Raw genomic sequence first — 16007 nt, forward strand, 5'->3', positions numbered from 1 at the left:
CGTCACAATCTTCTCGAGTAATTCTCCGCAAGGAAGGCCAAAGATTAATTTCTCAAAATGTCAAACTATTCCTTTAATAAATGTTACAGTGTTTGCTGCTTACCAGAATAGCAGATACAGAAAGAGTCTCTTGAATTTCTCTCTTTCTTTTCAGTGATACAACAAATAAAAATGAAAAATAAAAATAAAAAAACATTTCCATAGGCATCTGTTCATGTGTATTAATTGTCCATTCAAAATGCACATTCAACCTTTAGTCATTTCCAAAACACCATATTCTCATGAGTCTAAGAATACATCATATCATCAGCTGTCCAAATGTTGAATAGTTTATACCAAAGCTGCAGACCTCATCAGCCAGGATTTAACGGGGATTATAGCATTAGGACTCATGCCGGCAGCTTTCAGGCAAAAGTTTCCTCTCGCGTCATCAGACGTGTACGGATGTCCTCTGTTATTTGGCTGTGGTGTTTGGCAGCTCGATGGATGATGTTACAAGCCAACTCTGCCTGGCCTTGGCCGTCAAACAGGTGAGACATTGTTCCAAACACTGTTAGTCTCCATCTGTGAATTATGAATCTCTGTTCCACCACATCAAATCGTTTATTAGTTGCATTCATCACTATAACAAAAATACGTCTGCCAAACAAGGTCTTTCCTTTCGCAATCAGCCAGTTGCTCAGAAGACAATCACACAATAAACCCATGGCTGGAAAGTTGTTTGTTTTTTAATATCTTCTTGCAGCGATTTTCTCTGGATACAAACAATAATCGCTTTCTTGCTGTTTTTAATTGTCAGATTCAGGTTGTTGCATTGTTATTGTTGCCTCCCTCCGCAGCAACAAACTTGATCTCGGCGTTGGCAGTCCTGGAAGCCATGCTGCTATCTCTGACCTTGTGCTTGAACAGAAACGGGAAGGTCTTCTTGAAGGACTTTTGGAAGGTGGCTCCCATGAATCCGTAAACTATGGGGTTGACCGATGAGTTGGCATAGGACATGCAGTTGGCCCACGTCTTTATCTTGTATGTGGCGTAGTTGTGCTGATAGTTGGGGTAGAAAGACTGGAATAGGATGAAGATCTGGATGGGTCCCCAGCATATGGCGAAGAGGAGGACGATTACTACCACCATCTTGGAGACTTTACTCCTGATACTGATAGTTCTCTCAGACAGGAGGTTTACCTGAGGAGGAGAAGATGAGAGGAGAAGATTTTTTGTTCACATAATTGACAAAGTGAATTTTCACCTTGTGTTACTTGTGTAAAGTTGACCTCTGGACTGTTTTGTGCTATCTGAGTTTATTAACAGCCAATGTACACCTGTACAAACGTTAGCAATAAGAAAGCTAGAAACCAACTGGACGTACTGAGGATTCAGCCAAAAAAAGTGTTTCATTTTGCTCAAACAACTCTAAACAAGCAAACTAAGGACCTCCGACTAAGAGAGAGCTGTTTGGTTTCCCGTTTTAAATGAAAAGTAAGCTTTACTTTTTGTTATTTAGTTGTTTGTCACGTGAATCAACTGCTTAAGTCACGAGTGTAGTCAAGTTAACGTCAACCATGCATTTTTCTAAAACCTAACTAAGTGGGTTTGGTTGCCTAAACCTAACTTCCTGTAAAGACGGAATTTTGTAAAGACGCTATGCATGTAATGAGCATTTATCACAAGTCCAAAACTGATGCTAGAGGGGTACGAAGAGCGTCATAGTTTGTAGCTTAGCACCACTAACTAAGCTACGTACTTTGACGCATTGGTGTGAGAATATGTTGGTCTGTCAGGATGTGTCTGGCTACCTAATGAGGTCCAATAATCGCTCTCCTGTTTTTGGTCTCTACCAACTTTTGAGGGCCATATCTTGCTCAATACTACTAAATGTTCATTAGCGGGTCACTTAACTTTGTCTGCGTGTCATTTTGTGCTGATCAGCTAGTATATAGTTGTTTTTTAGACTTAATTCACCAAAACAAAAGCCTGCTGCAACTGAAAACCACTATGAGTGGGGAGCGTTGATCAAAATATTGAAGATACAGGCTGTAAAACAAAACAAATAGAGCTTCAGGGAAGAACAGAGTTGGTTAGTTCTCTCTGGGTTTGTTATTATGAGTGACACTTCAACATTACACACAGTAAATTTATCCATTTAAGCTCCTTTAGAAGACATTTTCAAAGACAGCGAATATCAAAGCAAGACAACAAACAGTATAAAGGGAAAGGTAGTGTCAGCAGAGAAGAAACGAGAAGACCTTTTCTAACTTTTAATTAGCTGACAATTAGGAGCAAGAGCTTACAGTCAAATCTTTAAGCTTAAGTCAATGAATAACAATTAGGCAGAAAACAAAGCAAAAGAAGCCTTGTTCATACCTGATAGTTGTTGTCTACAGGCTCCACAGTGGGCTGGCCCACCCTCTTCACCATCAGAGTGTAGCAGAAGGAGATGGTGAGGACAGGCAGCAGGTAGGCAGCAATAAACTGATAGAGGATGAAAGCCCTCTCGTGTGTCTTTGAGGGGAATCTCTCCATGCAGTACTGCCTCGGGCCGTACCAGTAACCCTCCTCTATACGCTGGTACATTAAAATTGGGGTAGACAGAATGAAGGAGCCTGGGAAGCACATGGAGTTTGTTAGTTGAAGTTGTTTACTGTGCACGCTATTTCACTTACAAACTGATCCTACTTATTCATTAACTCAGTGGTGAATTCATTAAAAAACAAAAATTACATTACATTACATTACATTACAGTCATTTAGCAGACGCTTTTATCCAAAGCGACTTACAGGAAGTGTATTCAACATAGGTATTCAAGAGAACTACTAGTCACCAGAAGTCATAAGTGCATCTCCTTTCTTAAACAAGCATCTAAGAGCATAAACCAGAGCAAAAGTACAGTGCAGAGGCAAATTACTACGAATACAATAAGTGCAACAAACTAATACAAATACAATAAGTGCTACAAACTACTACGAATAGGATAAGTGCAGTAAACGAATACGAATACAATAAGTGCAGCGAACTGATACGAATACAATACGTGCAACAACTAATACGAATGCAATTAGAGGAAATGGTGGGAGAGTAACTTTTTATTAAATGAACAGGATGTACCAATCCAAATGCAGATGCTGACAATCATGGCCACTCTTGGGGTACGGTGGCGGAGAGATTTCAGAGGGTAGACTGTGACGTAACATCGGTCCCCGCTCATAGCTGTCAGAGTGATGCAGGTGGCTTGGACTGTCACCTGGCAAAGACAGTAATACACACATGATTTACACATATTCTGTTCTGATAACCCCAACTTCCAACCCTGTAGCTGAGAAATTAAACCCTTATCTTTAGTTTTGAAATAGGAAATATATTTGGGGAGAATAGGGACAATTTATATCGTAACAATGAGGAAACTTTAATTAACGTATATCGTTTGTTGTTGCAATAACCACCAGTAGCAACTAAGCATGATCAAACTATTTCATTTTTAGGCCCTCACAGGGCTTACATTTAAGTAAAGATTGTCATTTTGTTGCCTCAGCCTTTCCTCAACCCAGACTCAGGATGTGAATCCCAGGCTCCATCTTCCTAAAATGTATGCTAGAAAACACTGCCAGGCAACAAAATGTCGCGTTTACCTCAATTGGCAGAACAACAAAGTAGTATATAAGCATTATTCTGTGTTCATGCTGGATTCAAAGCCCATAATCTCTAAATTAAGCTGGTTTTAGAAAAACAATGCGTCAATTTTTTAATCATGTCTGGGTCTTAAAGGCATCCATTACTCCGGAGATCCAACATGTTGCATTCACACTTACGAGTAAGGACTCCCCAGTTAAAACACACAACAGCTGTGACTTCATTCAGCAATGAGCCATTAGCATACACTGAGGAGAAAAAAGCTGTCACACAATTCCAAGAGACTCACTATTTAGCTTGTATGCTATGGATAAATAACATAACTAACAGCCTTCTTAAGAAGTGAGATTCTGCTTTGGACAGGAATCTTTACTGGAATTTTACATCATTGAGTTTATCACTGTACTAATTTTCCATGTGTAATAAATAAATCCGCTTAAAAGAGAAACATCCCCTGTGCAGTCGGATTATCTGCGTTTGTCTTTTCCTAAGTCTTAAAGTAATCTTCTTCACATCTTCCATTAACCTCATAAAGCTTTTTATTCGAGGTCAAGGAAAGGGGATTATCCTTCCTTTTTTGCCACATTCTCACTTCGTCAGCATGCATTGCCATTTTACATCTATCCACTAGATGCCCTCAGACTGTCCCACCTGTCCCAGTCACCTGACGCCTCTCATTCACCTGTTCACCTGTTTCCACTTACCCTCATTAGCCCTGCAGTATATAACCGGCCTATTTCTTGCTGCTTGTGTCTTAGCTTTCCAGCCATCTGAAACTGAACCTGAACCTGAACCTGAAACTGAACCTGAACCTGAACCTGAACCTGAATTCGAATTCTTCCTGACTGTTTCCTTTGAATATTTCCCTTCATTCAATCCACCATGCCTGGTGTACATTTGTCTGCATTTTGAGTGCCTACAATGTATATTTGGTATTTAAAGTCCGAGGAATAGTTGTTACAAAACAAATCACTGAAGTGGCCACACTGTTCCTGAATTTTCAGTTTAAATCTATCTTGTATAGCCATTGATCTTCTTTCTGTCTGATACCCACACACCACAGTTTCTACTGGAAATAAATGCAGCACTTCCTTTGAACAACCCTGTGTATTTATCCACAGAAAAAAAAAAAGCTCATGTAGCAAATGTAAAAGTAGTACGACAGATGTAAAATGTCAGTGGTTATTTCCAGTTTTACAAATTTTACATGATATGCTCCACAATTTCTGCACCAATTACTAGATGAAGCTGTTTTTCTCAGAGAGCCAATCACAAACTATCGAATTAGTTTGGGTGGCCTAATTGCAACAGAAGTTGGCCACCACCTTTCTAATGGTGTCTTGTGCACCCAGCCTTGTATTCCATCACCCTCATTAAGAAGCAAAAAGGAAGTTCCAACTCTGAGGTTTTACTAATGAGCTCTTTTAAACTGAAAAGCGAGGGAGGAAGAGAATACAGCTGGATGGCGAGCAGAGCGGAGGCTGCATTTGCATTAAGCATTTTTTAATTACCATATGAACAAACCATTCAATTTCTTTTTTTAATGGAGCTCAATGGTGCTTGATTTAATTAAAGGCAGCACATCAGAATGTTAATTTTAGGCTAAATGTGGAATTCCTGTTGCAACGGAAATGTTTAGGTACTTGCTAAATATGACTCACACAGAATCCACAGTCTCTAAAATGTCATGTAGCATCACCTGCTGCTACAAGCTCAGTTTAGTAGATTATGTTCTACAGTAGAAAGCCCCCATTAAAGTCTCTAGCAAAACTTTCCTTTCATACTCATCTGTACATTGATTTTCAGAAGAGCAGGATGAAACAGAAAACAAGCACGTCCTTTCATCCTCTTCACAAAAATACATTTTCTTCTCTTCAAATACACGGACCTCTGAGGGTCTGTGTTATATGTAGGCTGGCTTGTCCATATTGCTTTGAAATGATTGCAGCAGCAGTGACAAATGAGGTGTCAGAAGTTTTCTATATGCTCTTTTCAAAATAGTCCTCTTTTGTCAATGCCTCTACCTTTCTCTCTCCTGCTCGTATGTGCGAATGTGAATCCAGCAGCCATTACCCTCCAGACGTTTGGAGCAGCACATCAGTGTGTCAAAGTATATGATGAGAGAGTCAGGAAGGGGTCATGATGAGTTTAATGTTGAGGCCACTGAGGAAGGGCGTACTGCAATCCCTCAATACGCCCGGTGCAGTAAGAACACACCGCCCTGTTATCTTCAATGCATAATGTCTATTCAGAGGAATGGGCTTTGATATTGCAAAGAGAATGCATTTAGATCGTCTCATTTCTTTCAAAGTTGTGGGAAATAAAGGCTTTTTGATGTCGCTCGTTAGTCCCACTGGTAACTGGTATTCACGTCCCAATTGTTTCCATTATTTTGAATGTTAAAAAGGCAAATCCTTTATATATGATTTCATCTTTTTGGGAAACATACTTATTTAGCTTGTTTCTAATGTTTGTGCTAAATATGTATAAAACGGAATAGCTAGCATGGTTACGTCCAAAGATAAAGAATATCACCTACCAACACCTCCAAAGCTCATTAACTAGTTTGTTTAATCCTTACAAAAAACAAAGTGATGGATTACAATTCATGGTTTTAAGAGGAGTCATTATAACTGCTAGAACTAGAACTTGTTTTCATTCCCTTCCCCTCTTTAAGCTGAGAAACAGTTGCATGCTGCAACTTCATATTCAAGACATGAGAGTGGTATATCTTCATTATATAACTCGCTGCATGAGAGCGAACAACCTCAAACAAGATATTTATAGTACATCTGCTTTGAAGACCATAACATGCCGTACTTTTAATAATGTAGAATGGTTAGAAAAGATTAGCACAACATAATGTGGTATATTAGGGCCTCTGCTTTCTCTTTTGATCTTTAACCATTATGCAGTTTGATATATGTAGCGTTGAAGAAAACTCAGATTTATCCAGTCCACCACTTTAAAATTCATTAAAATAAATCTAATCTTTACTGAAATAAAATACTGGTTGGTGAGGAATTGTCTGAATCACCACTCATCACGGTTACTTCTGTTACCTCAACTGTAGAATTGCAGAAAAAGCTATACGTACTCAAGTTCTTCTCTCAGAAAAGAAAATAAGATGTAAGTGGTGTGAAAAGAAGAAATATCCCTTGGATCCATTTTTTGAAGATGGAAAGTCCTTCAAGATGAACCAGAAACAAAAATGAAAGGGAAGATGTAGCTCCTTACTTTCAAAGAGATATAGAGGAACAGATGCAAGTAGCAGCAGTTCCTGTAAATTCTTTAAATGAGAAACAACAATTGAACTTCTTATCCTCTTCTCCGTTTTAGAGAGAAAAAACGTGTTATCAAGCTTCCCTGCAGTACAAAAGAGTAAAAGGTTGCTTAACTCGTCCGTTAACTCACTGACAGTAGGCAGACTATTTCTTGCGAACAATGTGGAATTCATTTTATCTTCATTACATTACATTACAGTCATTTAGCAGACGCTTTTATCCAAAGCGACTTACAATCAGTAGTGTATTACATATCATTCACCCATTCACACACTGATGACAGGCTACCATGCAAGGTGCCACCATCAGACTCTAACTAACATTCATGCAACATCCAGTCCACACCGATGGCAAGCCTTCGGGAGCAACTTGGGGTTAAGTGTCTTGCCCAAGGACACATCGACTGCCAAAGCCGGGTATCGAACCACCGACCCTCTGATTGGAGAACTACCTTGCTCTCCACTACACCACAGCCGCCCCAAGCAACACCTGTTTCAATAAATGTTGAATTTGAGATGGGTTAACATTTCTCGCACCAAAAGAATAAAGAGGACAATAGCATGCAAATCTAACAACATCACCAGGTGTCTGCAGCAGATTACCAGAGGATAAAGTTGCATGACTCAAAGTGTAAATCCCCATTAGTCGCCTTGGGAGGCTGAAAAACATATTACATCCAACATAAACAATAAAAGCAATTGATTTTGAAATGGATCCAAGGTCCGTTTGGAAGACGGTGCCAGAGGACGGACCACCTGGTTATTTAAAACAGGGTTTGTCCCCCTGGTTGCATTATAATTTAAGAAAATCTGTGTGGAGGGATGATTTTTGCAGCCAAGGTTTGAAAGCTTTGTTGTTTTGCAGAACACAAACAGTGATTGATGGATGACTGGTTTTTACTGTGTACCATTTTTCTGTCATTCCCCCTTGGGATTAAAAATCCATATGCTTTGTCGTTTAAGTGCACATTATTTATCAATTTAAAAATTCATGAATGCTAATTAGATATGTCAAGACTTCAGCTAGCTCCTAGTATTCATTCTGCAACCTGCTCTGTTTTCCCAGTGATATATATTAACTCTCCTGTCAGCTCGGTCCCAGTCACAGGGCGTAAACACCGATGTTTTGTGACGGTCCTCTGCGTGTGATATCAACGCCGGAGGTAACTCCAAAGTAAACCCATCTGTGGCAACCACTCCAGAAGTCAGGTGTCTGATTAGTGAAGATGGTGGGGTGGACGGGTCAAACAAACATGGACTTTCAATCAGCACACTGCTTTCCCGTTCGAAACCAAAAGTCAACATTTACTTTACATTACAGTCATTTAGCAGACGCTTTTTATCCAAAGCGACTTACAATCAGTAGTATATTACATATCATTCACCCATTCACACACTGATGACAGGCTACCATGCAAGGTGCCACCATCAGACTCTAACTAACATTCATGCAACATCCAGTCCACACCGATGGCAAGCCTTCGGGAGCAACTTGGGGTTAAGTGTCTTGCCCAAGGACACATCGACTGCCAAAGCCGGGTATCGAACCACCGACCCTCTGATTGGAGAACTACCTTGCTCTCCACTACGCCACAGCCGCCCTATTACTTATTTTAAGTTATGTAAGTACTTTATGTAATGTACTTAAATTATGTGACGTACCTAATGTAAGCAACGTCACTGAAGTTATGTAACAAATGTAGTTATTTTGAACCAAAACAGGATCTTTTACTAAACCTTACTGAGTAGTTTTGTTACCTGAACCTAAGTGACGTGCTTTTGGGGATCAATCTTTCTCTTTTTATGAGCTGATCTGGGAGTCATAAGGATCCTGCACCACACGTTGTACAGGGATGTAAGCTTAATACGATAATCACTTTGTGGCATTACTTTTCTGAATGGTTAAAGATTTTGTGTGCAAAGACCTGGCAAGCACTTCTTCTGTTTTCATAGTCACGTATGTTGTGGTAGACCTGAGACATTTGAGACGGCTTTGAAGGAATAGTTAACATTTTGGTAAATAATTTATATCTGTCGGATAAATATGACTCTGTCCAAAAGTAACTGAATCCGCTAGCAGCATCTCTAAAACTCACAAACAACCATGTTATATCTCGTTTGTGCGAGTGGAAAATCATTACATTACATTACATTACAGTCATTTAGCAGACGCTTTTATCCAAAGCGACTTACAATCAGTAGTATATTACATATCATTCACCCATTCACACACTGATGACAGGCTACCATGCAAGGTGCCACCATCAGACTCTAACTAACATTCATGCAACATCCAGTCCACACCGATGGCAAGCTTCGGGGGCAACTTGGGGTTAAGTGTCTTGCCCAAGACAAATCAGTTTTCAAAAGCTAATATTTTGGTGCAAGCTTTTAAAGTAGATGCTGAGACTGATCAACAATCCTATCAAGCCCTTGGTTTTTTCCTTGTGTGATACAATCGGTTCTATGAAATGAAGTAATAACAGTAGAAGGTCAGGTATCGGTAATTTTGCTTTAACAGAGACTGAGGATGGATGTCAACACGGCAGGCTTAGTTCTACTTTATCTGATGTTTCCCTTTGAATTACTTCATTCAAATGTGGACATTTTGAGACACTACTCAGAATAACATTCAATATTTCTTGGAAAAATGAATATGACCGAGGCAAAAAAAGCAGTCAGCCTTGTTATTATCATAAAAACCTTCTCATACACATGCAAAAATAAAAGGTTGCAGGTCTTCAATCATAGAAACTGATAAAGAAATTTTGAGATGAAAGGTTGGTTGACAAAAGGCAGAGAAGATGGTTGGATGAAACAGAGAGAAAATCAAACAAAGCTACAAGAGTCCAGACAATTGCTTTTCCAACAAGAGAAGATTCGGGTTCAATCGTTTGTCTCAAGAGTCATTGCTCCACCAAAGACAAGCTCACAAGGTCTCGGACGCCATGTTTAGATGAATAAACTAAATCACGTACCTGTGTTTTCAATTAAAAATGCTTTTAGCCTCACTGCCTCCCTGCCTGCGTTCTCGGGCCGGCTCTCAAACTGACATCTTCCTCTTTTATGCTCAAATTAGTCGTGAACATCTCATCACTCTGCATTCAAAAGAAAATGTCTTTATCTGACAGATCGTCTCCTCCTCTCCTCTAGCTTTAAAATGAACGAGGTACAAAAATCTCCAAACAAAATTAATTCAATTTGCAGCATATTTTAGTCAGTTTTCTAAAGGAACTGCTCTTCCCATTTTCATCCGAGGACAGTGTGCGTCTAGGTTTTGTATTTCTTGACATGTTGCTTATTAACTAAACAGGAGCCGTGGCAATCCCCCACTTCTGTATAATGCTCAGTGACAGTATGGCCTTGTCAAGCTACTTGGTTCTGGCTGGCAACTGAGCAAATTTTTAGTCCTCCCCCGTTATTAGTGCACGTTAATAAAGAGTAATTACAGTGTAGTCCTGAAACCTGGGTTTTTAATGTCTGAGCTTGACGCACACTCTTACCACACGCTGTGGGTTTAAGCATATTATAATTGGTTATTTTCTTCGGATAAGCAGCATGGAGTCAACGGGTTGCAATCTTTGCTTGGCTTCTCCTTAATGAGGCATTTGACCTAACTTAAACCTGCTTCTTCAACTGAGAACTTTGTATTATGCAATGTTGATTGGTTGATTAAATTCCTGTAAGGAGGTGGTTTTATAATGAAGACAAAAACAGGCATAAATGTTCGTTATACAGTACATAAGTATAAAACAGCTGTGTGAACATGTGACCCCTGTGCATATCGTCTTGGGACGCTTTATTTCCGCTTTTTCTTTACAGACTTAACTCTTAATAACTAAATAACTGGAGCTAATTATATCACATGCAGTAAGCTTTTGTCCAACATGCATGCTTTCAGGGAATGACACATAGAGCTGTCATGTCTTTAGTTGTGCTTTGGTCAACGCTGCCCAGGGGGTAAAACTCATCCCCCAGGGGGTAAAACTCATCCTTCTTTCTAATGGCCAACAGGGGGCTACTCCTTTGGTTGCAGAAAGATTTTTAATTGTATGGGAGTCTACGAGGAAATGACCTTACTTCACACTTGAATTATTACCTCAGTCAACACTGTAAACATGAGTTTATGGTCTCAATCGCTCAATACAAGTCTTCTTCAATACAGCATGATGGTAATTTTGTAAATCATTGTCCCATTTAGAGTAAAATTGACCATAAAGCAGGATATGCTTTAGGGCGGGCTACCTTGTGATTGTTGATATTGCGGCCTGCCTCTACAACACTCCTTTGCAGTCCAAACATGGTCACTTCCGCTCACTGGTTGCAAAAAAACAAGATGGTGACGGCAAAAGGAGTGAGCTTGGGCCTTCAAAGGTAAAGTCCACAAACCAATAGTTGAAGTCTCAACGAATACCTCCACTTCTTATATACAATCTATGGCAGCGAAACATTTTGCTGTTTTCTGCGTCCTCTCCTGTGCTTTTCTTCCCCTGCTGGAGTTTGGTTGTTGCTTGGACATCGGCCTGTCATCACCTGCCAACTGTGTCAGTGAAACTCTTTTGAAATACCAATAAAATGCAACATTTCAGATAGAAGATTTCTGAACCTTAACTGAAAATTTAAAAGGACAGGCTGTGACCTCCTTGAGTGGATTTAAAAGATGAGTTTTCTATGACACACAGAGCTGAGTCATGAAATCAGTACGCAGTCTGTTGCTCATGGGGAAGTCTGTTTGTACCTAAATGGTCCTTAATGTCTGCTGTAAGTTAATGTATTTAATTATATTATCATAATTATAATATTATCAGGGTTTGATGAATTTAAGAGCATAAATGTATTTGTTTCAGTCCCTTTTGTATAAAGCACAGCAATATAACTCTTTCTTTGTGTGTGAACGCACATTTTTGAGCCAGGAAAAATGTAATTATGATTGTGATGTGATCAAATATAATGAGTCATGCTTTTACCTGCTGTAGAAAGGCAACAAATTTGCACATGAAGTTACCAAAGATCCATCCAGGGAGAGGATAGAGGGTGGCAGTGAAGGGGACGCAGCACACCAAGAAAATGATGTCAGTGGCAGCCAGGTTTGCTGCACAAAGAGAAAACAACATACAGGATGTCTGGTGTTCAGTGTTTAACAGATGGTGTATCTGCAGTTGGGTCAGGGAAGTATCACATGGATAATTGTATCAGTGGGTATACTTTTAATTACCTTACAAAGGGGGACACAACGCATTGTTATACTACGTTTACAGTATCTGCAGGCTTAACGACAACACATAAGAGATAAAACTGTTTATGGATTAGTCAGTAATCTGTCAACAAGATATCAATAAATAAGTAATTTTTCAAGCAAATATGCTAGACATTCTCTTGTTCGTCTCAAACATAAATATTTTCAGTTTCTTTTCTGAATTCCATGCAACAAGTCCTCAGAGTCAAACAACAAAATGCACAGTTTGTCCTGGTTTTCTGATCTGATGCCCCTATCGGCAGGATCTGATGTGATAATGGTTACCTCATAAAACATGGCTAAACATGGCCATGTTTTAACTGCGACCGCAGTGGAACGCCATAGTTTGATGCGCTGGGCTACCAAGTGCCTCGATAAGTGACTCCAAGGGGTCTGAAAAAGCGTCACGAGATGGAATGAGAACGTGTTGGCAGTTTTGGTTGCATAACACGTAGCTTGAGTCTCACAATGTCACGAGATCACTTGAGAATTGCGGGATCGCATATCACACAAAAATCGATATTATTTAGCCTTAAAGTAATGTGTTTGATTCCAGTAAGCCAGAGCACTAATCAATCACCGTCCTGTGAGGAGATACTGGCAGCTTCAGGTGTGACTGTTTATTAGAAACAAACAGTTTGTAAAGAGGTTGGTTTAAATGCTGCAATAGCTTCAGTTATATTAGAACTTGAGAGTTCTTCCTTGGAAGAAGAGCAAAGAACGACACTGAAACCTTTTCCCGATGGAAACAATGTTTTGCTCTTTTACCGACTCTCTTGACAAACTGCTCATCCAACAACCTGCTAAGGCTTTTTTGAGAGTGCCTGCCCTTTTCCAAACTGTTTCCAATGATGGCTTCTCAGATGGTTCTTTGTGACAAACCATCTGGCTGGTCAGGTTTTTGTTTTGGGGCACTATTGACAAAAGAATCTTCACTGTCGCTGCAGCTCTAAATCAAATCCAAAAGTGAGAAATTAAGGATTGTAAATGTGACTCAGTTTAGATTGTGCTGATTGTCACATGGACTCTGACATGGAACCCTTTAAGCTGATGTAAAACAATGTGATGATCAATAATTCTGTATTACATCACAACATGGATACCTTTACTGAACGAAATCCTAAATACATTTTTATCTACCAGGAGTTGACGTAACGACAAGCAACATTTGCCAATGAAATCCTGTGCAATTCCAATGCAGTAAAATACCTACCTGAAGGTTGTAATGTTTAGTTTTGATAATGGAACTGTTGTTTCTGTCTCCGCCAGGGTTGTCTCTGCTTATGTTTGCTGACTATAAAAAAGCTTGATGGTATGTAGGGTTAATCTGTTGCATTTGATGTCAAGTACTAAGAGCATACTTCAGATTCAGCATATATTTACTTGAATATTTACTTAATGAAGTGCTGTAGAGAAACTGTTGATTGACTGACAACAGGTCCTACAGTACACCTACACACACAGACATGCAAAAACATTCAAACTGCTTATTTAAATCCAAATTGCCTGCCCAGTTTCTCCATAAGACTATACACAGAAACACAAATTCAAGTTTAGATAGAGCACCAAGCAGAAGTTGCAGTCTGATCTTGCTTTCCCCTTTGTCTAGATTAAGCCTGTCATTCTGACAAATTCACCACACACAGTTTCCTATTTGTTTTACTCGCCGATCTAATCCCGTTATAGTAGCTGGACCATTATGTTGAAAGGGTGGGCAGATGGTGCAGGTGCTAATCTAATGCTGCTGAATATTAAACTGATTCAATGCTCTGGCCACGGGACATTATCCAAGATTAAATTCATGACACATACACGGTGCAATATGCAAACAGAGAGAGAAATGGTATCTAAGGCAAATCAAACAGAGAAGCTATCTATGTGACATGCCTTTTTATTATTTTATGTCTTTTATTATTTTAGGTCTTATCTCCAGCTGACGTTACCTCAATTAATCAATCTCCTTTGCAATTCTTCCAAAGTGACAGGTGACATCAAAGCTCAATCAGACGTGCTGTAACTGACTTCAACAACAAAAAATCAATCACCCAGGATTCAAGTCAGTGCACTGAAAACCACAGGAGACATGGGTTCAATGCATGATTGATGCACACCTTTGATTGCTCTTGTCGTACTTGATACACCTGAGATTAATGAAATCCCCTGCACAAAATCTATCCAGCCACCTGGTTTTATGTGCAATTTCAATTTGTATATAAAAAAAATCTGTATGGAAACACTGGAAATTTGATAAAGATAATCAAAATATCGCAAAAAGTTGTTGTATGCTTGTCTAAGGTAAATTCATGTGTCAATAAATGCAAATCTGAATGGAAGTGCATTATCCGCAGAGTTGCCAAACAAACTGTCAAAAAGCGCAACTGGGCTCATCAGTTATAGAAATGATTTACTTGAACAAGTCAATTTTTCCAAATCGAATGCAGCAAGGTCTGAAACACTCTCGGCAAATAATTATTCCATACGTTTAGATTTTCACATTCAGGAAGCATCTGTAAACCTGTCTCTCACCACCATGGTGAAAGGGAAACCTTTTTATAAAACATGTAATTGACATGGACATTTTTTTACACACAGTGTAGTAATTGGTTAGTGAAATTACGTTCAGCTCTCTCGTGTGCCTCTGAAGTTCTTTTGAACACACATGAAAGAGACATGCATGAAATATCGATAGGATCTATTTGAAGTCTATGCACTGAGAGTTCATGATAAAGTCAGCATGCTGTTTTTTGAATGCAGTTTTTTTTGCTCTTCCTCACCAATGTAGAAGTTGGTTGCCGTCCTCATCTGCCTGTGTTTGGAAATGACATATATAACCAGAGAGTTGCCCACCAGTCCGACCAGCATTATGAGGGAGAAGAAGAGAGGGACCAGCCAGGCATCTGTGAGGAAGGGGTGCTGATCTTCTTCCTCCTCCTCCTCATCTCCATGTCTTTGCAGAGAGAAGTTTGCCTTGGAGCCGTTGATCCAGACCTGCTCGGTGGTGTTCCAGAGCTCCTCGGAGGAGTACATGGTGACAGGACTTGAAGGATGATTGTGAGTGAGGTGAAAGAAGAATTGCAGAGGAGAGCGTGTCGAGAAGAGATGGCAATTAGGAGAGAGAATGAGTATGTGGTCAGCCACTGAGTCCTGGGTGCCCACAGAATCAGGAAAGGAGAGAAAAATTGATTGTCGAAAATGGTGAGAGAGGAGAGAAAAATAAGGGGGAAAAGATCCGGTAATGGAGTTGTGCAAGGTGCGAAGAGCTGATGATGGACAATATGTGAGCGAGTCTGAGGAAAAGCTGGATTTTGGAAGAAAGGAAATGGAGGAATGAAAGAAGGCAGTTTCACAGGGAAAAGTTTGCGTTGTGAATGAAAAGGTGGAGGCACGGAGGAGACAGAGTGAAAATGGTGGGACAAAGACCCCTCAAGTCGCGAAGAGTTGTTCATTTCATTGCAGCCCCAAGCGGAAACATACTGAGTGAGGACACAAAAGAATAAATGCTTCTTTTCTTGAAAGCTGTCCTTCTACCTCCTCAGATCTTCAAAGCATGATGTGTTGCTCACTCACTGGAGATGAGCAAGCATCCGAGCAGCCCAGAGGAATTTGTTCACGAGGTGCAGAGTGTACGCTGAGAGGCAGACAGATGTCCTCTAGGAGCTTTGTCATCAAACACCCCGAAGACAAACAATCCACTGTACTGGCAGCTTCCTTGAGTTTTGTTTCCACCTCTCTGTTCTCCCCCGTAGTGAGGTTCAGAGTGTGGATTCATCCGCTGTTCATTCTCCAGGCGCAGCTGAGTGGACTGTAATTTAGCCTTGACTTGACTCGAGCAGAGAACAGAGCGGAGAAGATGCTGACGGCTT

The 16007-nt window shown here is 40.0% G+C and overlaps 1 protein-coding gene across 1 annotated transcript; it reads right to left on the bottom strand.

Annotated features, from left to right (window-relative positions):
* Positions 1-588: 588 nt before the first annotated feature.
* kiss1ra (KISS1 receptor a) lies at positions 589-15223 on the bottom strand. The gene is made up of 5 exons (XM_054626194.1): positions 14919-15223; positions 11876-12000; positions 3104-3239; positions 2362-2600; positions 589-1182 (listed from the first exon to the last, which is right to left on the bottom strand). The coding sequence occupies exons 1-5, from the start codon at positions 15169-15171 to the stop codon at positions 802-804; spliced, it is 1134 nt and encodes a 377-aa protein (XP_054482169.1). The 5' UTR covers positions 15172-15223; the 3' UTR covers positions 589-801.
* Positions 15224-16007: the final 784 nt, after the last annotated feature.

The sequence above is a fragment of the Anoplopoma fimbria genome, chromosome 3, assembly GCF_027596085.1.
Source record: "Anoplopoma fimbria isolate UVic2021 breed Golden Eagle Sablefish chromosome 3, Afim_UVic_2022, whole genome shotgun sequence".
Lineage (NCBI taxonomy): Eukaryota > Metazoa > Chordata > Actinopteri > Perciformes > Anoplopomatidae > Anoplopoma > Anoplopoma fimbria.